Below are 27,202 nucleotides of genomic sequence, written 5' to 3' on the forward strand. Positions count from 1 at the left end.
TCTGCATCTAAACATCCTGCTTTGCAGCCCATCGACGCCCCATTGAAGAGAAGACCCCTGAGCGGCTGATCTGGAGTAAGTGTTGTTTCTAAAGTCCTGCGTCTGAATTTGACAGCACACAGGAAATCACATGACAGGATGTAAAAACAGTTGCAATGGTGGGTGAAAATATCACAAATAATTTCCTAACATAACATGAGAAATACCTCCCATATCCACCAGAATGAAAACCAGTGAGACAATGTCAGAGGCCGTATCTGGATGAGAATGGTTACATTTCATTATATTGCTGTTCGAGTACTCTCGAATGATTTATTGTGCATTCAAAATCTATTTTCAGATGACTTTTTAAAATGTTGTGAAATACACACACACACAAAAAAAGGCAAAATAAACATTGGGTTTCAAATGAATCCTTGTATTTGAATATTGAATGTAATTTGCCACCATTATCAAGTGTTGCTTTAAGGTGTGTAAAGTAAACTAAGTCTAAGAAGGTAAGAAATCATCTGCCTTTTTCACTGAATCTCTCTTATATGCTTGTAAATAATTGACACGAGCCTCACCGGACAGTTTTTCATTATAACCACCGACTTGATTCACTATCTGAGATGATGGAGAAGCTTTTTCCACCCACACACACACCACACAGACATTTGAGGTTTCCAATCAGAACCACTTACAAAGAAACATGAGCAAGGGCTTCATTTCTTAAGAGCTCGACATGCATAGTTTCAATTATGCTGATACTTTCCACTCTAATCTCAACGTTCTGTGGTTGGATCTTCTTACACTGTCATTATACCCAGAACATACAGACACATCAGATGTGACTTAACATGTCAAACATAATGTCCCTTCTTAGGAGAAACATGAGTTATGGATTGGATTACAGTCCTTTTTCACACTATTGTTACTAATTACATGAACGATGGCTCTATTCCAGTGACCCATGAAGCCACAGCAGTGAGACAGTGAGTTACCAGACATACTATCAGGATCCTGAAATGAAAGCAGCTAAATGGAATTCAGCGATCATTCATTTTATCATTAACAAAAGTGCTTTTTCTATTTTGACATGCCAGAGTGTTGCTCTAAGTCACACATTCAGTTGTAGTCTTTTATTGAAAGTAAAGTACAACTAATTAGTAAGATGTGGCAGGTGATGCAAACAACCTCACACAGGGTTCTCAATGTGTTTTTTAAATAAAGATTTAGCCTAGGAGTGGTCATATGTCTGGGCAGGTGAGTCACTTTGTAACTTTTTTTTAATAGTGCTGTTTGTCCACCATCTTCATCAGGTGAATAGTGCTGTTTGTCCACCATCTTCATCAGGTGTGGTATGGAATGACTTATTTACCTCCAGTTCCGTTTCATCGTAGATGCACTATTTGTAGGTCATGTAATTACTCATATGTCAAATGTATTTCACACCGGCTGTCTCGATAAGTTATGATAAGAATGCCTTTGTGTACTCTTGTTTTGTTAGAGTAGTCAAACACCGGTCGGGACAATTCAAGCAGGATTTTTTTCAAGCCTGAATAGGACTGAACCAAGTGTCAACTGTGTGTGGGGGTGTCAGCTTTACCTCACTTCTTTATCAGAAGCTTGTGAGGAAGTTCAGGTCATCAATGTTTTAAAGAGCACGAGTATTTGAAGACTCTGAACGCGTACATGTGACTGAAAGTTGAACTCTCGCTTTTAAAAATAAAAATAAAAACCCGAAATCTCTCCGAGAAAATGGTTTCTCCCACCACGGTCGGGTTGAGCGTGGAGACTATTTTGACAGACGGAGTGGAGCAGCGCGGCTCAACGGGTTTGTCAAGTTCCTGAACCGGTGAGTGAACAACACCTGGTCCGCGGTGGTCCAAGTCTGTGACACGGTGCTCGCTTTTACTTCGCTACCTCTGGATTTATAGAGCCGCACCGTTGTTGTCGCCTCGAAGGTAAATCTTCGCTCCACCTAATGAAACTCATTGACGTGTTGACGAGCTCGCAGCGCCTGCCTGGCCGTCACGAACGAGTTAAAATGTCAGCTAAAAGTTACCAGAGTTGTTCAAAGCAACGAGCTTCTCGGAGGAGTGAGACCTGCAGAGGTGTAACTACACATGCTTCAGAGTGGCTCGTCTGTTGCGCAACAGCAGGGGGGTTTGTTGTCGTGAACTTTGAGAACATTGGTAACTATTTGTTTGCCACATCAGTGTTTCATCAGTGGAGTTTACGGTCTCTGTCAAGTAGCCAACATTGAATCTATCATTGTGTGTCCTTGTTTTTAACGAAGGCAGAGAACATGACGTGTTATGTGCTTCCCGAGCGCAATAACAGTGTAATTGTGTATGCACGTGCACGCCGGACTGCGTTAGAGACGAGCGAAGTTGATTTAATTGCATGCACATTTTTTCTTTTGTCTTCCTCATCTCCACTGTTACTAGCCTAGTATTATCTACCTCCCTTTTTTTTTGCTTCTCTGGTTTCGTTTCCTTTAATAAATATGCATTCACCCTGAAGCATTGTCTAATTTATTCTCTGATTTGTACTCAAACAAAGAATTGCAACTATGCTTATTTAATTGAATCCATACTCTGGGTGTAACTCCTCTTTCCTGAGGCAAACTGTGATGCATAACAGATAACATGAGGGGTTGCAATGCAAGTATACCTGGTGCAATGTTTGCTGTAGCTTTGTGCTTCCCTGCTCCCTCTATTGTTTTCTTTTTTCCCCCCCACAGCACTCTGGGAACTGATTTCCATGCACTTGTTGAAAGCTGTCAGTGGACAAATTCTTTCTCACCCCTCCCTCACCCGCATATCTGCTATAACTGCACTCTCCACTGGAAAATGTCTCACTAATGCATGCAGTGTTCCTTCATGGACAGAGATGCCTTCCTTGTGTCCAGAATATTCTACTCTCTGGGGTACTTCTGTGCGATCGGACCACTTATTTCCTTTTTTGAAGGAACAATGTTCTCTAATTTATATGTAACCCAACTTAAACTCACATTGAATCACGCATCTGTGTTCTGTTATTCCCCTATTTTGTTTACCATCTTTTTTTATTTGGCAATGCAGCTCGGCGTTGACCTCTTTTTAGGGTGTGTTGAGTGTTTGTCCCACCCTCCTGTAATATCCTCCCCGGGGTGTACAGTCTCTGAGAACTTCTTCGATACCAATAGTCACATATGCAGACATAATAATGAGGCACAGAGATTCACAACAAGGCTTAATACACAATGTGAGAGGATGACACCCCAGCAACACATTGATGTGTAACGGCGTTGGTTGTGTTGGTTTCTGCAGAAGTGAGACAGAAATTAAATCACACAATAAAAGGATAAATACATGGAATAGGATATGGACCATTCAGAAAAGTGTAACACGAGCCTGGAAACATCTGGTAATAAAACAAGTATGCGTGAGAGAGAGAGAAGGGGGGAAAAAACAAATGTGTGCAGTAAATTGCCTGACAAGAAGGACACAAAAGAAGGATTAACATTAACGGTGGTAGAGGGACATTTTTCAGGCGTTGGGTCATGTAGTCGGCTTGCTGGCTGATATCCAGAGCTGCGCCTGCTTCATGCATGCAGCTCATATCATATTCACTCGGAACCAGAACCAGAAAGACCCCCGAGCATAAAGTCTGCGTCTCATACTCAAACACTTGTGTAATGATGGGAATATTCACACACGGTATGTTGTTATCAGCTGTTATACATGACACAGGGCACTCGCTATAAACACACTCAACCAACTATGGTGATGTGGTGGATATTCTCATTTTAAAGTCTTTGCGATGAGTGCACAGTGTATGCACATCGATGTAGGAGCAGCTTTACTGGGACTGAACGATAGCGATAGTTCAGTTTTAGGGGAATTTTGCTGTTTTGACTTAACCCCCAGAATGAGACGCTTGGATGTTTCTTACGTCTGTGTGCAGTTTGAAGGTTTGTTGAATGACGAGCTCAGCCTAGTTTATCCTAATTACTGGATGTCTGTGGGCTCTCTGCATAGGTAATGTGCAATTGTGTCACATCTCACCATGAATGTCTTCCTCTGCTGTGGGTGCATGTAAACAGGATGTGGATCTGACGTTGTATTTTTTTACACTGATCTTTGAACTGAAATTTATAGTTGGCCCAAATTTATAGTTGGATATTCATCTTTCCAGTAACTGAGATATACTACAAGGCTAATAAGCTTATTTTCCAGTATTCTTTCAAACGGGGCCGCTCGGTCATAGTTCAATATTGTAATTTCTTGTCTCGCCAAATCAATGATAGTAAATCAATTCCAAACCAATGAATTTGATACAAGCTATGTAGGAAACACCAGTAAATCATGTTGAAAAATAAAACAAAATTAGTTTTATTTTCTATAAAATCAATTAAATATGTATACAATAATTAATGGTTATTGGCTGTGACTTATATACCTGGAAAAAAGATATTTCTGTTGGTATATTAATGAAAAAATCCATTAATTCCATACAATGTCCTGCTCATAGATTTGCATTATTAATAATGTATAAATCCAAAGACAGAACCGCCACAGTATAAACTAAATATATGGTTACGAAATTCCCCAAAAAGCCATCGCTATGCAGAATTCACACTTTTGTTTGCTTGAAAAATTAATCCGGTATAACGGTTTTAGTCATCTCCAATGAAAATCTGAATCCAATTTCTTTTAATCTCATGTATTATTAAACTTCTGTAATGTTTTATAACAACGCATGTCCTCTTTGGGTCTTTGATGGCTGTTTATGAGAACTGAGACCAGATTTAGGGTTGAAGTGGAGGCACAAAGAGCGAGGAACCAGCTCTCTTCCTCCAAACCTTTCACACTCACAATGCATCATCCTGTCTTCAGCCATGAATGTTAATTTCACTCGTGCTCTCTGACTCTGAACTCGGTCCGCATCATAAGCAGCGCCACAATGGAGCTCTCATGGGTCGGGACAAAATGAGCTAATCCCTCAACTCCGTGAGTCATTGCCCCCTAACACTGACAGCCTGCAGAAATGGAAGCATACGATTTAAACAGAGCAACGTCTGAAGTCGTTATTTCACGTGGCATTGGCTGATTGTAGTACATGAAACCCCATTTATCCAGATGCAGATCACAAAGTGTAAATAGGTGTGAAGTCCGTGTGTCATGTATTCACTCGCAGTTCATTTCCTAACTGCAGGACAAGCGGTAACATGAGCAGAGCATTCAAATTCCAATGAAGTCTGTTGGCATGTTCCCCTTACCTGTGCTCACTTCCCATGGCCCCGCCTCCCCGCCTCCCCTCTTCCCTTTGCCCCTCCTCTCTCAGGCGGAGGAGTAAACACCATGGTGGGAGTGGAGCGCAGGTCTGAACAAGAGAGGCTGTGATCCCTCCCGCGATCGGTCGACAAAGAGGCCGACGGCCAGACGCATCGAGACTTTTGGAGGAGAAGAAGAAGGAGGAGGAGGAGGAGGAGAAGAATGGCTCGCAGTGTTAACTTTGACCTGAACCACTCTCTCATGGAAGCTGGACTGGAGTAAGTGTTCACGCGGTCCTCTATCTCTTCACGTTCCTGTTTTTCGTTCTCATTTTTTGACCTGTTGGTTTGCCGTTTCAATCTGGCGCTCTTTAAATTAAAGGCTGTGAGGGTGTGGGGGGGGGGGGGGGGAAATCATTCTCAAGATGACCAGATTAGCTCTTCGATGTTTTGGTCGACACTAAACGGGAAGGCTGATGTCCCGGGGCTTTCATCTAAGTTTCAACACCTTGTGACCAACTACAAACTTCCACTTCATCATAAAAAGACGAATATTTGTTTGGTTGAACGCTTCCTTATTATAATCATTTATTTTATATAGCGCTTCTCAAGACACCCAAAGTCGCTTTACAGAGTCCAGAGTCCAGTAGTCATACACACAGTCATCCCGGTGGTGGTAAGCTACATCAGCAGCCACAGCTGCCCTGGGACAGACTGACAGAAGCGTGGCAGCCAATCAGCGCCTACGGCCCCTCCGACCACCACCAACATACATTCATATCCACACGATGCGGTGCATGTCTTTATGATGGTGGGGGAAACCGGAGTACCCGGAGTAAACCCACGCAGGCACGAGGAGAACATGCAAACTCCACACAGAAAGGACCTGGAACGACCGGGAGGACCGGGATTCGAACCCAGGGCCTTCTTGCTGTGAGGCGACAGTGCTAACCACTGAGCCACCGAGCTGCCCGTATTGACTTCTGGGTGGCACTCTTCTGGAGCCATCTGTGTAAAAGTACTGAGTCAACGATAACTGGGCTCGCTGTATTTTATTGAGTTTTTCCCCCCCTCTTGCTTGAGGACAAAAACAATCAGTCTGCTTTTGACGGTACATCTAGATAGCGCAGGAAGAGGGTCACACAGTGGGCGATCTGGGCTGTGCTGCCCACAGATGAATGAACATGACCCCCCCCCCCCCCGAGTCACAAGGTCATGGTCTTTTATCTACGGTGTTCCAAGTGACCGACGGTTCTCAAAGCGCGAGCTCTTTGAACCTATACCCTGTATCTCTGATCCTGTAACGTCCGTTTTTGTCTGTCTTCACATCTGTACCTCTGTGCACGTGGCAGGAGTCCAGTAGACGAGGACGTCGTCCACGACTCGTTCAGCCAGCTGATCGCAGAGCAGAGTCAGAGCGGAGGACCGTCCGACGCCTTCGAGCTGCGGCAGCTGCAGAGACGGCTGGACGAGGAGGATCGAGGTACGTCTGCCGTCTCAACCACTTGACCTCAATGGGAGAGGTCAAGAAATGAAGGACAATTCACACGTTTTAAGTGCTCAGAGAATCAGACTGCACTTACACCCACCAATGACGGATGCTTTTGTATTTATGTCACTTTTTTTAACGCTTTGAGAAAGTGACAAACTTGATGCTTTACCATTGAAGTTAGGATTCCTGTCCGAACCTCCTCGGACCGGTGCGTCGCTTTTTATGTTTGTGACGTCCTCAGGTCTTGAAGTCTTCTTTGAAAGAACTCCACGGGTCTAACTTTGAGAGAAGAGAGCTTTGTTTCCAAATGACGCTTCAGTTTGGACGTCTTCTTTCCTGTGCCAGAACCTCGCTGCATAAAACACACTCAGGTTTTGTCCTCAATATAAGAAAATCCACATCTGATGCAGTCGGTGTCGTACTTACGTTTCCCCATGTTTGATTAGAAAACTAATTTCGCAGGTCACAGTGTTTTTCTATGCTTTAAAATGGCAGGGATAGGTGACGATTAATAAAAATAAATATATATATATATATATTAAATTAGCATTGATTAAAAAATCTTTTAAAAACATGTATTTTATAAATTTTCAACCAAATATAATTGTAAGATCATAAGTTGAATTCTTTATTCACTCGGCCATTTAATCCTAAAGGCCATTTAATCCTAAAAACCTCTCCTAAAAGTCTCCCCCATATCAGGATGGTTTGACCCAACCTGACACACGCCACCTCATCACCTGTCAATCACAGCCGCCTTGAAAAAAAGTATGAAAAATAAAAAAATAAAAATACCCTTCAAAATAAAATCACAGGAATTAAAAAAATATATATATAAATTTTTTGGGGCTTGAATATAAATATCTGTTCTTAAATGCCACAAAAATATAAAAAACATTAATTTCACTCTCCTGTGTCTCTGTATCTTGTTGGTCATCATGTCCATATTACTAACACCACTGATCAAAAACATCCTTTATCCGCCACGTACTCGCATGATAGGTATTGCGGTTAAAAACGACATATTTCATTTTTATCTCTTTTACTTTAACTTTTCCAGCAGTAGCAATGTTTCCGAGTGTGTTTTTTCTTCTTCTTTTTCTAATTCCACAGACAACGTCGCCCACCTGTCCAGCCCTGACCATAAGTTAGGGGAATGGAGGCACAGACGAAGGGACGTGGAATGGGAGGATGATGAAAGACAGGGAGAACCCCTCATCGGGGAACGTTGGTCCTCGGCAACCATGAGGGTCCTGTCCTCCATGCCCAGTCGCACAATCGGTGAGTCCTGGAGAAGGCCGGTTAAAATAGTGAGAAACAATTGAAAACTGTTACTCAGCGAAGTGTGAACGCTGCACGACAAAAACATCATAAAATATTGATTCAGCTCAATGCTCAACTCTGCAGCAGTGACACAGCCCACTGCTGTAGGACTGAGCAGTTTGTTATTGTAATATTTTAATACCACTTCAATACATCAGGCTCCTCTGGAGGTGGAGGCACCTTCTCCCACCCGTGATGTGTTAAAAACCATTCAAAGCCCAGTGGAGAATGTGTCGTTGCTGAGAACAATGCTGTTTAACCCTCCTGTCGCCTTCGGGTCATTTTGACCCGATTCAATGTTTAATGTCGGTGTTCTTTCAGGAGTCAACAAACAAACATAAAGTACCTCACACTTAAACTTGGAAAACAATATTAATTCTAATAATTTTCTGGAGATTTTAATAGCTGGGGTCATATTGACCTCAAGGGTAAAATATGTTTGTAAATATAAAGGTAACTGGAGGGTTAAACATTGAATCGGGTCATATTGACCCGAAGGTGACAGGAGGGTGAAACATTGAATCGGGTCAAATTGACCCGAAGGCAACACAAGGGTTAACATAGTTCCTTTGGGGGTCATAAAGTTTCACCTCAAAGGAAACCCTGTATGATAAAACTTTATGGTTCCCCCTATAGACCAGCCGTGGCTAAATATCCCACTCCCCACTCCTTTGTCTCTGTCCTGCTGCTACTGTACAGACTTTTTTTGTAGTTCTTAATTTGCCAAATGTATGTTGTCTAAATGTTGTTGTTGTTAACTGTTGACTGTTTGAAATGTATTTATTACTTTATTACGATTATTTCACTTAATGTCGGAGAAAAAAGACCAACGTATTTTCGTTTTTCTGTATGTTGAACATTGGAAAATTGACATTAAAGATAACTTTAAGCTTTAAACTTTAAAAAATGTTTTTCTGTTTCAAGTTACAACTTTCCATTGTTGTGCATGTTCCATTGATTCTTTCACATTGAACTGTTTGTTTTGAATGTGTATTTCAGACATTTGTTAACGTAAAGTTGGACTGACAAGTACCACAGAACAACTCATTAGACCCTCTGGGGCGCCTCTGTTGCTCAGGGATTTAGACACTGGTTGAGTTCAACCTTTGTTGATTTTCTTTTTGTCACGAGTTGTTATTTAATTTCAAATTATGGGAAGACTCCAGATACAGCTGACACACCCTGAGGCCGTTGTCTTTGGATCATCAAGAAGTTGTAGAACAGAATTCAGTGCTGGTGGAGCGCCTCAGAAGCACTAAAATGCTGTTGATCCCATCTCTGAACGGTCCGATCCTCTTCCTCCAGGTCGCAGCAGGGGCGCCATCATCTCTCAGTACTACAACAGGACCATGCAGCTCCGGAGACGCAGGCAGAGCCGACCGGCCATCCGAGACTTCTCTCGCTCGGCCAGACCGAGCATCCGAGGCTACGGCATGGAGGCGGACTGCATGGAGGCGGACAGCACGGACGCCGAGGGGGCCGAGGGTGAGGACAACGATGCGACGACGCGCTTAAAAACACAACTCATCCGTGTTTGATACGTTTATAGTGTAATCATTGCTCTGTGTGTGTGTGTGTGTGTGTGTGTGTTGTAGTGAGTAAGAGGGAACGTTTGGTGAACAACCTGCAGAACCTGTCGGTGAGCGACCGAGTCGGGATGCTGCGAGCGATGCCTCTCAACGTGGCCGAGAAGAGTGAACTCAGGTAGAAGTGGTCCTCGCTCTCATCGTTCATGTTGACTCTCGGTGTTTTCTACGCCTCGGTCTGACTCCGCCTCTCTGTGTGTGTGTCTTCAGGAGGTTAGCGTTACAAAAAGAGAAAAGCACCATATCTGGCAGTCAAATCCCCTGTTGCAGTCGACTCAAATATTACATCATCATCGTAAGTCAGAAACATCTTTCACTTGTGTTGTTTTCCCTATGCGTGTCTCGGTACTGTACTAGTTTATATTTATATTTCCCTCTTTGTAGATTAAAGTCCATTGAGTAACTTTATCTGTAGTTTCTTAATTTGATTGCATCCTACGATCTTCATCAGCAGATTACGTTTTTAAATGTTCATGTTTCTAATTTTCAAGGTGAGTAAAAGTTTAGTAACAAATGATGAAACCGATTTTTACTTTTTATTGTAGCATAAAAATAGTATAGTTGGTGTAATTTACAACAAAGGTCCTTAACCCTCCTGTTACCTTTCGGGTCAATTTTACCCCATTCAATGTTTAATGTCGGTGTTCTTTCGGGTCAATTTGACCCCAGGCTGTTTTTCACTGTGTCAAACATATAAGAAATATCAACTTTTTATATATATTTAAAGGGCTATTTAGGTAGTCAACAAACAAACATAAAGTACCTCACACTTAAACTTGGGAAACAATATTAATTCTAATAATTTTCTGACCCCGAGGGTAAAATATGTCAGTAAATATAAAGGTAACAGGAGGGTTAAGCTGAGTCGTCGTGCTCCATTGATACATCGTTTGTGTTCCACGTCTTTATACGTAATCCTCACATCATCCGTCTAGACACAACAACGTAATCGTTTCAGCACATTGGGGATTTAATTGTATACACAAAGTGTACTTTGAGTTCTTTAAAGACGTGTAAAGATTCTCTCAAATGGTAAACCCCACACAGACATAAGGCCACACAATACATCTTATTTTTCTCTCTGGCTGCATCGGGCGTCAGTATTTGTGTAGGTGACGTTATCAACGCAGTGCAAGCGCCCTGTTGCCCAAGTGTTTATGGCTCTGAGGGCGTGAGTCACAGAGTTCAGACTCTGAGAGACAAACATGTCTGTACGTTTTTCCCGGATCGTACTCCTGTATTGTGAGTCACTTTTTGTAGAACAGGAGTTTCTGTATCTATTTATTTTTTCGAAAATAAGATTATAAATGAGATTAGAGTGATTTTCTCTCCCACTTTCTCCTCCCAGGGTGCCCGACAGAGTTGGTACAGCTGGCTGTCCTTCCTGCACTCCCTCCAGCTGTGGCAGCTGCCGCTGAAGAGAGTGAGCGGGCGCTTCGGCACCGGCGTCCTCTCGTACTTCCTGTTCCTCAAGACCCTGCTCTACTTCAACTTCTTCCTGTTCCTGGTGACGGGTGCCTTCTTGGTGCTGCCTCAGGCAGTGCACCCTCCGGTGCCGCCCGCGGAGAGAAGCTCCTTCTCCGGACTGGAGCTCCTCACCGGAGCGGTGAGCCGCGTGCCGTTGCGACGTGTTATTGCGATACCTGAAACACGTCCGTAGGAGGCCTCGGGCCTAGAAAACACCGACCACACCCGCGATGAGTCCAGATGCTGAGAGCTCCCTTTAAATCTCAGTATAAGACAAGGAATTTAGTAACATCCAAAAACATTTATGGTGCAATATGCAACTTACACAAGATGGGAGTGGAAAAAGTAGAAGACAGTTCAGCATTTATTTATTTGTAACTCACTTTAAAAAAAAAAAAATTTCAACAACTTAACATTATGTATTTTCATACAGTCATTTTCTTTGTCAATTTGTACACATTATGTTCAGGTACAGTGTACAATACAAACAGAACAACAAACACATCAAATAGTGCTCACTCCAAGAAGAAAAAAGAAAGGGGGAAAATATGGATAATAATGAATAGATTGCATAACAAACAATGAAATACAAATAATACATTTAAAATAAAATAATTAATTAAAATAATAATTGGCCACTCCTGAGTGTAGTATTGTATGTACTACATTTATATGCTTTTCAGAGAGGATTGTGTATGATGTGCAGCAGTTGAGCTTTTTAAACCAAAAGTTTGTGATTATTCATAGATTTTTTTTTACGATGGTGGAGAAGATGTATTTCTATGAATTTGTGTGGGTTTTGAATAGCAGTAGTGTTTTAGCTCTTTAAACATATCTTTTAAGTCTGACACTATACTAATAGGTAAATAATCATATTCTCCCTCCGGGTTTATGATTAATCTAATTTACTGTCTCGCTCTCTCCTTGTGTCTCAGGGCTACTTCTCCGACACAGTGATGTATTATGGGTACTACTGCAACTACACACTGGGTTGGAGCTGCATGGAGGCCGATGGAGGGCAGAACGCGTCTTCGTCCAACGGAACCAGGACGGACTGCGTGTCGGACCACCTCTCTTACAGCATGCCGCTTGCATACTTTTTCACCATCGGAGTGTCTTTCTTCATCACATGTATCATTCTTGTGTACAGGTACGGTGTTGTTGCTTTAAGCTTAAAAATGCACGTCTTAATACCAACCGCCCTAACATTAAATGTTTATTTATTTATTTATTTAATATATCACGAAGCATGCCAATGTATTGCAGACACTATATTGTACTCTCATTCTACCATATATGACATATTGTGCTGAAGTGTGGGGGAAACACCGATAAAATCACTCTACAGTCGATATGCATCATGCAAAAAAAAGAAATAAGAATAGTGAATAATGTAGGATATCGTGAGCACACCAATGCACTGTTCCTAAAATCACGTACACTGAAATTTAGGGATTTAGTAGAGCACAAATAGAGCAAAAAACAGCAGAAATTCGGTATAAAGCAAAACATAATTTACTTCCTGGCAATATATAAAAAATGTTTAGAGATGGAATTTAAATCAACCAATTGCTCATACAACTATGAAAAGCATGTGCATATCTGTCTGTGGGGTGAAGCAGTGGAATAATTTAACTGACAACATCAAAGAAAGTAAAAATCTGGTGCAATAAAAAAATAAAAATAAAGTTTAGGAACATAACTGGAGAAGTATAGACTTGATGGTATTTATAAAGCATAAGAAGTAACGGTTTATGGGGACAAATGCTTGAATTTCTAGTTGTTGTTTTTTTTTTAAACATTTATTTATAAGGCTCTTCGGTACAAGTTTTCAAGCAACTATAGGTTAGGGCACTTATAAGCTAGATAGATTCAGCCTTAATCCTTTCGGTCAGCCACAGGTATCTTTCTTCTTTTTTTTAATTCCTGGTGGTTGTATACTTTGCTGATCGAAATAAATAAACTCATTCATTCAATGTCTAATTTTTCCCAACAGCATGTCAAAGTCGTTTGGTAAGAGCTTCCGAATCGACAAATCTCACAGTATTTTGGCCATGAAGGTCCTGAGCTCCTGGGACTTCAAGGTCATAAAGAAATCGTCCATCAAACTCATGTCTGAGAATATCTGCACCCAGCTCAAGGTACACGGAAGCACACCATCCCTCTCGTTATGGCAGATAGGAATGTGACTTCTCCTCTTCCTCACATAACTCCCATGTCCCTCCCCTGCGTCCTTTCTTCCCGCCCTCTCCCTCAGGAGCTGCTGGCGGAGGTCAATCACAAGCATGTCAAGAACACTCGGTGCCAGAAACTGTGGAGGCTGATGGTTCACGGCCTGGCGTGGGCGATCTGCATAGCGAGCACCACCGCCTGTGTGCTCGCCATTTACTACTTCTCTGGTCACATGCATCAGGTGAGGCGGGGTCAGGGGTCAGGGTCCAAAGTCACAGTTTTATTGGTGAATATTCTTTTTCCTTTATTATGCACTCTTTCGTCTTTATGTTTCTTAAAAGCAGCCGTTATACAGTACGCCCTCGCTGGCCAACGTACTCAATTTCATCCAATCAAATCTATAGAGCTTCTTTATACCAGAGCTCCTCACCCTTATGTAACTTAAGCCCCACTTTTGATATTTAATTAATATTTAAAAACTCTGTAACCTTTTGCAAACCACCCGATTTTTGAGGTTTTTGCTCGAAATAACAAACCCAAACTAAAAAGGGTGTAGCTCCTCAACCACAAAGGCTATTTGAATACTTTTGGTGTTATAATAAAGGCAACACATTGAAGCTTTTGTTCAGATGTGTAAATATTAGTATATATGTTACTGGTTAAGAGTAAATAAAGAGGAAACAAAGCAAAAATAAAAGTTTCAGGCTCGCCTAAAAAAAGAAGAAGCACTTTCAGGATGAATATCTCTTGGAAGTATGCACAGCGAAGGCCTAAAATCACCCATATAATAGGAGAAAAATCTGTAAATTTGTGTTATGCCTTTGTCAGCTGTAATGACCAACATTGCTGACCCAGGGTCGCTTTACTAAAAACAAATATCTTAGAAAGTTGCTGGTGACTCCTGAATATGCAGAAATCTGCAAAAAATAGGCGGTCTTCAAGAAGTAATCGCTAAGAGCTGGAAGATATGATATGATATGCCCTTTAAGATGATATAACGAGCAGCAGTAATATCAGAGAGCTCGTGGTCGTTCTCTCTCTCCCCCCAACAGACGCAAAGCTCCCGTAGTGCCGCCGAGCACCCCCTGGTGAGAGAGGCCGGCCTGCTGGCTCTCCCCGTGGTGGTCTCCCTCATCAACCTGCTGCTGCCCGGCCTCTTCAACCTCGCAGCCTGGATGGAGGACTACGACTCGCCGACCGTACGCACATACGTCTCCATCGGCAGGTAAGAAGAGCAGAGGAACTGCATTCTGGGAGCTCTCAGACGTCGAGAGTTTAACAAAGTGCAGCACTGATGCCGACACGTCTGCGCTTCTAGAAACTTGATGTTGAAAGTCAGCGTGCTCGGAGTCCTGTGCTACCACTGGCTCGGTCGGGTGGCTGGCGACCCCGAAATGATTGGACTGAAGGTAAAAAAAAAGATGGAACATCATTTTCATATCTTCAATATTGATGATCGTGATGATTTGAGTTGCTCAGGTGGTATTTCTCTGTTTTGACGATATCGTCCTCAGTGTTGGGAAAGTTTCGTCGGCCAGGAGCTTTATCGCTTCCTCCTGATGGAGTTCATCTTCACTCTACTGGACACCTTGTTTGGAGAGTTTCTTTGGAGGTTACATTTGCCTTTTTTTAAAAACTATTTCTCTCTTCAAACACGAGAGCCGACGAACTCACTTCCTCCTGTTCGTCTGCAGGTTGTTTTCTGAGAAGGTGCTGAAGAGGAGGAGGAAGCCAGTGTTTGATATCGCCAAGAACGTCCTGGAGCTCATCTATGGACAGACGTTGGCCTGGTAACAAACTCACTATGAAAACACACACACACACACTCTTGTTCAGTAAAGTCAAACAGTTCTTGTGTCGTGATAATCCACGTTGTGTTTCTCAGGTTGGGTGTTCTCTTCACTCCTCTCCTCCCCGCGGTGCAGATGTTCAAACTCCTGCTGCTGTTCTACATTAAAATGGTGCATAAATGGAAACATTTAAATGTAACTTTACAGGATCCCTGCCTATCAGACCGCTTCAGATGTGTGTCTCCTATTAACTCTGGGTGTCTGGCGTCTGCATCATAACTGTGTGCACCCTCGTCGAGGAGGAGGGAAGTTTCTTTTTACGGTTGTTGAAGCTCTGATGTGACGTCTGTGACACCCGGTCTGCGGTGTCTGGTCTCCCCCCCCCCCCCCCCCCACAGAGCAGCGTGATGATGAACTGTCAGTCCCCCAGGAAGCCGTACAGAGTGAGCCAGATGACCACCGTCTTCATCACTCTCCTCTGCTTCCCCTCCTTCCTCGGCGCCTCTGTGTGTGTCACATACACCATGTGGAGGTACACACACACACACACACACACACACACATGTCTGTGCTGTTAACCCAACCGAAACAAAAATAATATTAAAGTCACCTGACATGAAGTGAACTGCAGTCAATGAGCTTCTCTGGTAAAAGCAACTCATTTTAACCCGTGGTCACATCTGTCTGACAAAGTGAAGATTAACTGGTAACATAGTGAAGAAGAGGTACTGTTGCTATGGATACCTGTAGTCTAATAGTCTTTGCACACTGATTATTGACATATCAGGGGTTAAACTTTATTTTCCTGGTCACTTTAACCTGCTGGAAATTCACTTTGGTCACTGCCTTGTATATTTATTTAGTTTCCTCTGTATATTTAGTATTTAGTAATGTTATTATGTTTTATTTTCTATTAATGCTCTAATGTGATCCTGAAATGTCCCCACTGTGGGACTAATAAAGGAATATATCTCATCTAATCTAATCTAAACTGTTTATGGGAGTTCTGTCTTGATATTGGATTTTATTGGATGCTTTCCAATCATGAGTGAAAGATTATCCTGAGAGAAAGTATCAAATAAATGAAAAGTCCTGTGTGACGAGTCCTCACGTCTGTCCTCAGCCTCAAGCCCTCCTCGTCGTGCGGTCCGTTCCGCGACCTCAAAACAATGTTCCAGGCGGGGAAGCGATGGGTGGAAGCTCTGGAGAAAGATAATCCCAACCTGTCGGTGTTGGCCCGGGCTCACTCCTACCTGGTGGAAAACCCCTTCTTCCTGTTTGTGGGAGCAGCCATCTTCCTGTGAGTGTACACGGGACCATCCGGCTGTATCCGCCCTGCAGCAAACAGCAGGACAGCGTCACACTGTTGTTATTTGTGTTATGAGTGTTGTCCAGTCGGCGCAGGTCGATCTGATGCACGATGTCGTTTCCTCCCATCAGGATCGTCATCTACTTCCACAGTCAGGTGGTGGACGGTCAAAGGAAGATCATCGGATTACTTCAGGAGCAGATAGAAAACGTCAGACGTCTCATGCATATAAACAGCTGTTTCTCTATATGTCAATACACAGATTAATACAACAATATTATTGTGTGAAAAGAATGTTTTTCCTGGTATTTTTTGTTGCTCTTTGATCGATCTGGTTCTGCTTTGTCTCTTCTCTGCTCAGGAGGGAGAGGACAAGAAGTTTCTGATCACTCGTCTCCAGTCCATCCACGAGCAGAAACGAACGCCTGCTCGAAGACTCGCCAGTCAGGTCGGTGTTTGCTGCTCGCCGCTTTACTAAAACATTATGTACACCCAATATTCATACCCTGGCCTCCTCGTGCGTGCGTGTGTGTGTGTGTGTGTGTGTGTGTTTCAGGACTCCGGCTGTTGAGATCCCGACCTCCAGGAGACAAACCTGCTCAATTCTATGAGCACTGAGATCTGGAGACATTTTTAAACCATCATGGATATATATATATATCAATGGAACGGACAACTGTATACGACCGAGTCCACATTATTTAAATTTTTTAAAATGTGGCTAGGATTTAACTGGCCCGAGTGTTTGTAAGTGAGGCAAAACAAACCAAATGGAAACATCCGGTGAAACAAAGCTGATGAAACTCAAACTGTAGGAAGTTAAACGTTTCAGACGGTATAACTACAATCATAAGTTCACATGGACTTCAGTCATCTCTCGTAAAAGCACTTTCATATCAACTGTGAACAAATACTTTTTATTATTATTTCTTGTGCAAAAAACTGTGTTTTCTACAACTTTTAATGCTTTACATTTTTTTTTAAATAATGTTATTAGTATGTATGGTGTACGTTAGGAAAGGTTTGGATGTTGTGGATGTGAGTATGATCATACGGAAAATGAATTATTGTTCCTTCATTTTTGTCCTGCTCCTTTTGGGGAGACGACTGCCACTGTATTGTCATACTGCAGTAATTAAATTATGTTTTATCATATCAGCACAAACTCGTATTACTTGTATAAAGTGTGGGCACTGCTACAGCACAAGTACACAAAATGTGAGAAACTCAACAGTCTGAAAAAAGTATGAATATAATTTGTACTATCGGCATTAATAGTACTTATATAGTTATAATATATCATGTAAACATGCAAATACAACATTAAAAGGTATGGAGACACTGTTACAGTAGCGAACTATAAGATACAATATACTATATATACTAAAACTCACCTAAGTACCCTGAAGAACAAAGTAATAATCTTAATATTTATACCTTTTTATTAGTAAATATTACCCATTACATTGTTTTTTTTCTCCAAAATTAGAAAAAGCAGCATATCTGGATGAGGGTGTAAAACAGCAGCACCACAGATGGATCTCTGACAGTGATGGGTTATGCTTATCAAAACTATTTTAGACTATCATCATGACAGTTTCACCTGCACATGCATCTAGTACGGCAGATATTTACTGAATACACACACATTGTACCCCCCCCTCCCCCCCTCATTGTATTTGTGTACACCTTGCAATAGCGTCTACAGAACATATTCATCTCTAAGTGGTCAAACAGGTGATGTTCAAACAGCTCAACGGCAACAATGTTTTTCACAAGTTGAGTCTTATTTGTCGTTGATGGAACACGATGTTTGGCAGTATTGACAGTTTTCTCCACAGAGTTTAGTTTTCAAAAAACAAAGCAACTCAGCTCCCGTTGTTGAGCATGCCCAGGAGCTCATTGGGGTCCATCCCCTGCTGCTGGGCCATCTTCTGCACGTCGAAGCCCATGTGCTTCAGGAACTGGATGACGCTCATCTCCTGTCCCGTCAGCTGGTCTCGAATAGTCGGGCAGGAGGGATTGCAGTGAGGCCACGGACAGCTGTCAATCAAATGTAACGGGCAACCCCTGGCGGGTGGCGTCCTGTGCTGGTGGTGGTGGTGGCGGTGGCGGTGGCGGTTGCTGCCGTTGGTGTGGATCTGGTCTTGGAGGCTGCGGTCCCAGCAGTGGAGGGCTCTGGGCAGAGAGGTGCCCTTCACCTGAATGTCCATCCAGTCGCTGCAGGGACAGGAAGTCAGAGTGCGGAGAGTCATATATACGTTATTACAACGTGAAATGTGCATGCACGCTCTGTTTTATATGATTATGGGCCTTTTAAGTGAATTAAAGCAAATACAATGTCACACAATGATAGAATTGTGCAATATGAGGATGTAAGAGACTGACTTTGTTAACATCATAATAATATACATTAACAAGTTTGATATGGATCCCATAAATTCACTTTGACCAATGTTAGTTTTCACTGGGACATTTTACAGTTGACAAATAATCTTGCCAGCGCCCTCTGGTGGACACACTATGCAACTGCGACACTTCAAAGGTTTCAAAGCATTTTATTTAACAATGTCGAGTTATTTATGTCAAAACCAATGCTATGTTGCAAATAATAATAATGATAATAACTTTATTTATATAGCACCTTTAAAAACAAAGTTTACAAAGTGCTTTACAGAGAATCAAGGCAAAACAAATAGAATGGTAAGATACAAATATAAAATAAAACATTTTAAAAAAAATAATAATATTGAACGACACTGCTTAATTTTCTAAACATTGAATTATCAGCAGAGTATTTGAATCAATTATATTAATGGAGAGAACCATGAAAATGTATTAAAGTTGTATTTACTTACGTTCTAGTAATGAGTTCATGTGCCAGACAGGCCGGAGAAAACATCGCCCTGCCATTCAAAACACAGAAATACACAGTGAACAAAACGTGTGTGTGTGTGTGCTCGTGTGTGTGTGTGTGTGTGTGTGTCTTACGGGACGTCGCGCAGCGTGCTCCTCAGCTCCTGTCCCAGCTCCTGTATGTATCTCCACTGGCCCTCGTTGACGGGCCGCCCCGTCAGGTGGATGTTGTCGAGCGTGAGCTGGGCCTCGTCGAACAGCCACTGCACCACGAACACCGGGCCTGGACGGGAGACAGGACGCGCCGCAGGTCACACCTCTGTCGTTTTTGCCTCTACGTCAGCCGGGTGGAGGAGCACTCACTTTTTAAGGTGGGGAAGACGTTATATCCAAAGAAACACCTCCACTCCTCTCCCAGATGGGCCCGTCTGCAGCTCTCTGGCACCAAACCGCCCCAGAACCTGCAAAGTAGCACCGCTTTATACCACCTGCATCAATCTATCCACCTGTACATACCCACCACCACCACCATCACCATCTCCATCGGTCCTACCTGATGCCTCTCTTTATGGCCTCGGTGGGGGCACAGCTGATGGTGTCCAGGCAGTCTGTGAACTTGTACTGTTTGTTGTCCAGGAACCAGCCGGAGTCGGCCAGGCCCCGGACCTGCACCCCCCGGTGGCCCTGCGAGTCCAGCTGCTCTGCGACGTGGTCCACGTTCACCAGGACACCCGTACCGCCCGCACTGGGTGACAGGAAGTCAGATCAGAGGGGGCAAGGGAGCGGCTATCTCTTGGTGAAACGCACATATACAGTGGGCATAACACACACACACACACACACACTGTGTGCTGGACTGACCTGCTACCTGCCAGAAGCAGAACCTTAGCGCTGTCCAGACCTTTTGTCAGCAGCTCGTTCACGACCTCCCTGATGATCAGAGAGCCCATGAACGCATAATCACCTGAGAACAGATATGTCTTTGTTAATTATTGACACAGAGCCGCAGGACGCACAAGTATGAACTGTATTTGTATTATATGACTCCTGAACCAGGCAAGAGAAAGATAGTTTACACATTTAGTTTTAAAGATTAAAACAGATATAAAGTAGAGCAGAATTTCTGAATTTCTTACATTTCATTTAATATTTATATCTGCAGTAAACCTTTTAGCCACATGAAAATGCCTGAATGTTTTCTAATTGTTCTGATAATGATTAGATTAGATTAGATTATATATTTCTTTATTAGTCCCACAATGGGGAAAAATATTAATTAAAAAAAATATTACAATAAATTGTAAAAAAACCCAAATAATATAGAAAAATAATAATATATTATAGATAGATTATAATAATAATATAGAAAAACAATAATGTTTAAGATAATAATGTTTATTATGTGCATTTGATGCAAAAGGCTTATTCATCTATGCTGATGGATAACATTGGGCGTACACTCAATTTGACAAAGACTTTTTTGTTTTTGTTTTAAGCTTTATGCATTTTGAAAGAAATAATTTATCGTTCCAGGAAAATTCAAGGAATGTAATTGCTAAATCTGATGCTATACACAGTATAACAGAAAGCTGGACCTCTCACAGCGTGTGTTATTCATAAACCTGCCGAGTTTAGAGCAGGAACACGAGACGAGTCAGACGCGGTTAAAAGTTATGGATGTTAGAACTATAAAGTTGATATAAGAGGCGGGAGATAAAAGCTGCCACATAACAAAGGCACGGAACACTGAATCCTCATCTGGTTGCTCACTCGCTCCTTCTCTCTTTCTCTCCTCTCTCCTTCTCTCCTCTCTCCTTCTCTCTGCCTTTAAATAGTATAAAGCAGATCCACGAGCTCACGGATGAGTTATCGTCTTACTGTGATCTGTCTTTGGTGTGGCGCCGCTCCACACATCGCTGGAGCAGTACGGGATGAAGCTACGAGAGAGAGAGAGAGAGAGAGAGAGAGAGAGAGAGAGAAAGAAACAAAAGTGTGTGTTCAAAAACAGAGAGCGGTTGTAGGATGTGATGAGTGTGTATCTTTCATTGTGTAACCACGAGCTGCAGGAACAGAACCGGGTCAGACTGACTGTTGTCAGGCACGAGGGGCTCGATTATCTTTTATGTATGAAAGGAGGATAAATGCCCAAAACAAAACATGAACGGTCAAATATCTTCACACGGTGGAACTAATCCTTTAAATCATCATTTTCAAAACATTTGTCATAATCATAAACATTCCTCCGAACGACTTGCACTCTCACCATTTTTTTTAATGCACTAACATCCCCAATTCATTGTCACTGTTGTTGTTATTTTTATACATGTTGCTATTCTGTTGTCTTCAATGTCTTTTATATATTTAACCTGCAATTAGTAAATGACATGATGTAAGACGAGAGCGTACGTGTAACCAGAGTCACATGACATGTATGTGCTCACATACACAGCCAATAAAGCTGATTCTGATCAATAAAATCACATTTGGACACAAACTAGAGGAGAGACACGCGTTCTTACACAATGTTGGCGTTCCACCAGTGAGGGTTCTCCTCTGGCTGAGGAGACAGGATTCCGGTTCCTGTGAGATAAAGAAGGTGAGATCCAACATTTACTTCTGGACAAATGTCGAGAGGCTACTTGTTCTAATTAAAATCCCCATTGTATAGTGGTGTGTTTTGATGATGAAGTGTGTGTGTGTGTGTGTGTGTGTGTGTGTGTGTGTGTGTGTGTGTGTGTGTGTGTGTGTGTGTGTGTGTGTGTGTGTGTGTGTGTGTGTGTGTGTGTGTGTGTGTGTGTGTGTGTGTGTGAGGTTTCCCCGTGGTCAAGAAGTCATTAACTTTTCCTGCTTTGGTCAGCAGTTACATGCAGGCATTGAAGAGCTCTGTGGCGGCTGCTCTGGCCACCAGTGTGCACTGTGCACAGAGAGGGTGGTAGAGAGAGAGAGAGAGGTAAACAAACAAGTAGTCTCCTGATGGCCGGAGGGGGGTAGAAAAAAACCTCAGAGAGTTTGAGTTTTAAAGATTAATGCAAACTCAGCTAAAGAGGAAACATAAACATGTCTATGAATCTCCTTCATTCAGGAGGGTTTTCATTTTTTTTAAATGGGGGGTGGGGATCCTCACTAGAGAGTTTAAAGCTGCAGGAACCAACAACTGCTATGCGTGGACATGGATGTGCGTATAGATATCTGCTTTGATTGTGCTGCACACAATGCAGGATGTGTGTGTGTGTCTGTGTCTGGTTACCGGTTCTGGTTTGCGGCCACTTGGTGGAGCTCATCAGTCTCCTCATCATCTCATACCTGCTGTCGCAGGTCTGCTTGTTGAAACAGTACCATCCACCTGAACAACACACACAAATACACACACACACACACACATTGCACACACAGTTGTTAACAGGTTACATTAGAGTTGACTTTTACTGTTTTAAGCTCGACATCTGCGTTCATCCTCACCTTCTAAGAACAGCAGCCACCTCTTGCTGCCTTTAGACTCCTTGATGTAGTACCTGTGACACACACACACACACACACACACACATGCACGCTCAGCTCAAGCTGCACAGTAGGAATGCTTCCTTTGATCCTCCTCACATGAAAGATGTGGCTCTGATCGCTCCGCTAAAATACATCCCGGCAGGAGTCCGCTGCCTCGTGGCTTTAACAGCTCAAATTGACTATTTAAAAAACAGAAACACAGCGTAGAGGAAACTCATCGAGCTGTTGGCAGCCACACAACCAGAGGCTGTGACAGCCTGGGTGGCAGAAGGAAAGTTCCCTCTTATTCACACAAGCACAGCCTTTCATTTATTTAGTGACTTAACACTTAATGTATAATTAAATCCTGTTTACTCAAATTAAAGCATACCCATAATGCTTTGCTTTTCTAAAATGAGTGTAAAGCCCTTTGAGGAAAATTCGTAATTAGTGATATTGGGCTGTATAAAATATACTGAATTGAATTGAATAGTTACAGTTTATATTTACGGTTTAAAATGCTGTTAGCAGGCACTGCCTCCCCCGGTAATGATACAGGAGTCATGAAGTATATTCATGCCCAATAGACATGATATATTTAGTCTATATAACATTAAATGTATTATTTCTGCCACTTTCTACAGCATATTGAATTGATTGAACACGTGGGGCTAGAGAGCCATGAATCCATCCCTCATTTGTTTGTGTGTGTGCAAATTTGACTAAAAGTGAGATCTTACACATGCAGAGCTCTGTGTGTCGAGTTCTGTGAGTCCTTCTGAATTTATGCTTATACTTTTGAGTTAGTTAATTGGTTTACAGTGAGATGAATGTGAGATGTGTTTTAGTCCAGAACCAAAACGGTCCAAGTGATGGATTAATATGCAAGTTTGTTATGATTCATATAAAACCATGATGTTTTGTTGTTCCATTGGTTATAATCGATATTCATCAGTCTGGTTTTATTGAGTCAGACTCAACAACTTTAATCCTTCCGACTAAAATCAAATCATCTCTGCAGAGACATGTGCCTCTCTATCCGGGGCGCGCATACCTTCACTCTAATCTGGTCCTTTTGATCCCGTTTGGTCACATTCGGAGTGCAAATGGACGGAAGGAAACTAACAGTAAAACAAAGTGGATGTTTGATGAAGAGGAGCATATAGTCTTCATAACTTCACAACACATGCTTGACAGGTCTTTAAGTGCCATGTTCTGAGTTACTGAGACTAGATGCAGCTCATCTCGCTCGCTTACCCTGCTGCCGACCCGTCATTGCAAGTCACAGTTGAATTCTTCAAAAAGTGCAACTTCATGTCTTGATCCAGCTTCTGCGCAGAGCACGGGTACAGCGACTGCGCCAAGTTCTTTATTTGTACCATGAAGTTGTCCATGTTGCCCTCCACGGCTGTAAAGTCTAGCGGGAAGCTCTCTGCTCCTTCCACCCGCTCCATGTGCGCCAAATGCTGCTGCTGCTGCTGCCGCCGGCTTTGCGCCCGACCGCCATGGAGGCTCCTCAGCTCCACCGGTGCGCTCGTGTGGATGAAGAGCAGCAGCAAGCAGGAGCGCACCGCGGACAGACCGGCCCAGCTCCTCAGCACACCGCGGCTCTGCATGTCTTTATTGATACTGGAAAACTGATCTCAAATGTGTGTAAGGAACTTCAATAAAACACGGAATATGTTAAGAGGCGTTACAAGAGTAAACAGTTCTTTGAGCACGCACGGAGACCTTTTTGGAGTTGTCGCCCATGAAAAGTGAGCAGAAAGAACTCAGGTTATGGTTTTCCATGGTGCCTTGAGATATGGAGAGCAGGTTTAAAATTCACCTCAGATGCATGTGTCCATATCATTTTGTAATCCTCAAATCCGGATGAGCCCGCGTTATGTGCGTCTTTACGCGCGCGTCGTGGAAGTTCCCTGAAGCCAGTCGTTCAGCCCGGTGACACTCCTGACTCCTGGTCCAGGTCCTCATGAGCTGCGGACGAAGTGGAACTTTATTTGAAGCCCCCCACCCCCCACCCCCCTTCTCACTCACACACAAACACACGCACACACACACACGCACGTGCTCCTTGCCCCGTGCTTCTCACTCCCCGCGGGCCAACCGCTCTCATCGTTGGCTGACGCTCCTCGCTGGGCGTCGGTCTCTCACCAAAGAGTGTGCGTGTGTGCATGGCACGCCCCCTCAGTCGGTTCACTTGATGGTCTCGGCCTTTGAAGTGTCTGTGCTTTAAAATGAAGTGTGAGGGAGAATCGCAGTTGGGCAGGCTGCAGAGGGTCACAAACAAGTTTCCAGTGATATGCATGTTTAACTTTTACAGAAGAGTTTGTTTAAATGCATTTCACGGATATTGATTATAGAAACTATAGTTTTCAATAAAAGTGTTCCCCTTGTGTTTTGAAGGCATCAAGGTTCAGAGCAGCTCGTGAACTTTTACACTTAAAAGTTAAATCCTGAGGGTTGGCCCTCGTACTCTCCTTCCTCAGACTGCCATTCACTACTTCTTCATTTTTAAAGCCAAGAAAGGCTTTTCTGGTTTCATCTTTATGTGCCTGAAGCACTTTGATGGAGAGATGTCCATGTGCACGTTTGTTTCTTCAAAAGATTTCCAGGTTCAAAATGTATTGTTCTCAACCTTAAAGCCCTTTAAGAAAACTTGTAGTCTCTTTGAAATCTGTCCTAAATCTTACGTGTCATACACTGATCCAATTTATAAAGCTCTACTTCAAGAGAAACTGTTCAAATCAGTATGATTTAAACCAGACCGGCATCCATCATGAATCTGACGTTCAGCAACACTGTCATTACATTTTTGTTTTGGAGGTTTGAAAGAAATAAAACATTTGCCTTTTCATTTATCAATGATTAAAGGCTTTTCTGTGATAAATGTTGTGCAAAGACATCCGGGTTTTGAAGTTGCAGAGTGAGAACGGAAACTGATTGCTTGATTGTTTATTCAGACGGTGGCAATTTCCCCTAGAACTGAGAACTGTATTCACCACTCCCTCCCTCCCTCCCTCCCTCCCTCTCCCTTTCAGGTGGACTCTAACTCATATAGCGGCAGTGGTACCTCAGTCAGCTGTGTGCCCTCTGAAGCTCTGACTCTGCACACCTCTCCATCTGTTGGCAGCGCGTGTTCTGTCTGATTCCTGCTTTGATCCAACGTGATTCATGCTGAGAGAAAACAGCCTCGGCTCTCTATATGTTGGTGCAGGTCATCTGTCAAACTGTATATGAAGTCGGCCATATGTGGAACAGATTGGATGTGTTGTGTTGCCAATGCATTGCAAATTTCATTGACATGGTAAACCTCACAAATTCAAAAACAGAACCTTTATTGTGACTTCTATAGCGGCTCGGTATATATATGCAGCTGCCTGCTTTCAACTAAATAATAGTCCAATTGTGTGTTTACGAATGTCTTCCGGTGACAGACAGACGAAGCCTTCAGAACAAGATAGACCCTTTATCAATTACATTAGCCAACACATTGCACTTCAAATAGTGTTTACCACCATTGTTTTGTGATTTGGATGAACTGTGGATAGTTCTGGAGAACCTCAGGCTCTTTGAGAACTTCAAGAAAAAGAGAGCAGGGTTCTTGAACATTAAACATAATATGATCGATCAGGTAGTAATCAGTTTTTTTCTGGCTGAGGGACAATTCCAATATGTGACTGATGTTTGCCGTGCACATGCTACAGAATGAAGAGCTCCAACGAGCTCCATCGTGTGCTCCGGGATCCTTTTCACAGCAGGGCCCTGTAAACGACAGCATGTTGTGTACCTTTCTGTGTCAGCATGTGGTTTGAAGTTAATTAATTATTTGATTTGTGCCATGAATTGCAGATAATGTTTGTCAAATTAACAAATAATGTGTCACGTCAAGAAAGTTGTATTTTGTCGTAAAACTTTTGAAATATAAGACTGTGAAGGTATAGTAGAAAAACATGACATCTTTGGCTGGAACACTTTCATCTTTCTTTGTACTATATGGATGAAGACATCGACATTTTAATAGATATTTTGACTTTCTACAACAGGAAGGGCAAGGTAAAGGCAAGTGTAATTAATATTCAATTTAAATCTCCCAGTAAGTGAGCCAGCACACACACAGACAGAGCCCTGGAACCGGCATATATACCTGCATGGAATTCACCATAAATAGATTTATTCAGCCATAATATATGCTATGTGTATTGTATGGAAGCATCATGATATATTTCTCTTCTCATTGAGTCATGTTTGCGTTTTAATCTTCAATCATCTGCATATATTTGTGTGTGATATATGCTACATTGAGGAAAATATAATGTACACTTTCTTGAATCAGTGGTGGTAACAAAATAATAATCTTAATATACATGTGTCATTTATTTTCTATTTTAAATATAGTGCCGAATGTCACCACAAAATGTCTTCGTGAAGCTTAAACCAGTAATGTGTCAATAAAGTTTATTCAAATAAACACCGCTACGTCAC

At 42.5% G+C, this 27,202-nt stretch overlaps 2 protein-coding genes across 4 annotated transcripts; one reads left to right on the forward strand and one right to left on the reverse strand.

Annotated features, from left to right (window-relative positions):
- Positions 1 to 1,806: 1,806 nt before the first annotated feature.
- tmc6b (transmembrane channel-like 6b) lies at positions 1,807 to 17,546 on the forward strand. Of its 3 annotated transcripts, none has more exons than XM_056409449.1 (21): positions 1,807 to 1,837; positions 5,314 to 5,521; positions 6,595 to 6,725; positions 7,848 to 8,015; positions 9,363 to 9,542; positions 9,653 to 9,761; positions 9,854 to 9,938; positions 10,992 to 11,249; positions 12,046 to 12,260; positions 13,107 to 13,251; positions 13,368 to 13,523; positions 14,335 to 14,507; positions 14,601 to 14,691; positions 14,797 to 14,894; positions 14,977 to 15,072; positions 15,168 to 15,243; positions 15,471 to 15,604; positions 16,196 to 16,372; positions 16,513 to 16,591; positions 16,743 to 16,829; positions 16,938 to 17,546. In XM_056409449.1, the coding sequence occupies exons 2-21, from the start codon at positions 5,466 to 5,468 to the stop codon at positions 16,950 to 16,952; spliced, it is 2,529 nt and encodes an 842-aa protein (XP_056265424.1). In that variant the 5' UTR covers positions 1,807 to 1,837; positions 5,314 to 5,465; the 3' UTR covers positions 16,953 to 17,546. The 3 variants fall into 3 exon arrangements, with proteins under 3 accessions (XP_056265424.1, XP_056265423.1, XP_056265425.1); XM_056409448.1 differs by lacking the exon at positions 1,807 to 1,837 and adding an exon at positions 1,859 to 1,946; XM_056409450.1 differs by lacking the exons at positions 1,807 to 1,837; positions 16,513 to 16,591; positions 16,743 to 16,829; positions 16,938 to 17,546 and adding an exon at positions 1,859 to 1,946 and having other exon boundaries at positions 15,476 to 15,604; positions 16,196 to 16,371.
- A 259-nt stretch (positions 17,547 to 17,805) lies between these two features.
- notum1b (notum, palmitoleoyl-protein carboxylesterase b) lies at positions 17,806 to 24,683 on the reverse strand. Its single transcript, XM_056409451.1, has 11 exons — positions 23,975 to 24,683; positions 22,697 to 22,749; positions 22,485 to 22,580; positions 21,757 to 21,817; positions 21,116 to 21,174; positions 20,099 to 20,201; positions 19,791 to 19,982; positions 19,601 to 19,698; positions 19,373 to 19,520; positions 19,240 to 19,287; positions 17,806 to 18,601 (listed from the first exon to the last, which is right to left on the reverse strand). Exons 1-11 carry the CDS (start codon positions 24,331 to 24,333, stop codon positions 18,250 to 18,252), a joined length of 1,569 nt encoding a protein of 522 aa, XP_056265426.1. The 5' UTR covers positions 24,334 to 24,683; the 3' UTR covers positions 17,806 to 18,249.
- Positions 24,684 to 27,202: the final 2,519 nt, after the last annotated feature.

This window comes from Pseudoliparis swirei, chromosome 24 (assembly GCF_029220125.1).
Source record: "Pseudoliparis swirei isolate HS2019 ecotype Mariana Trench chromosome 24, NWPU_hadal_v1, whole genome shotgun sequence".
NCBI lineage: Eukaryota > Metazoa > Chordata > Actinopteri > Perciformes > Liparidae > Pseudoliparis > Pseudoliparis swirei.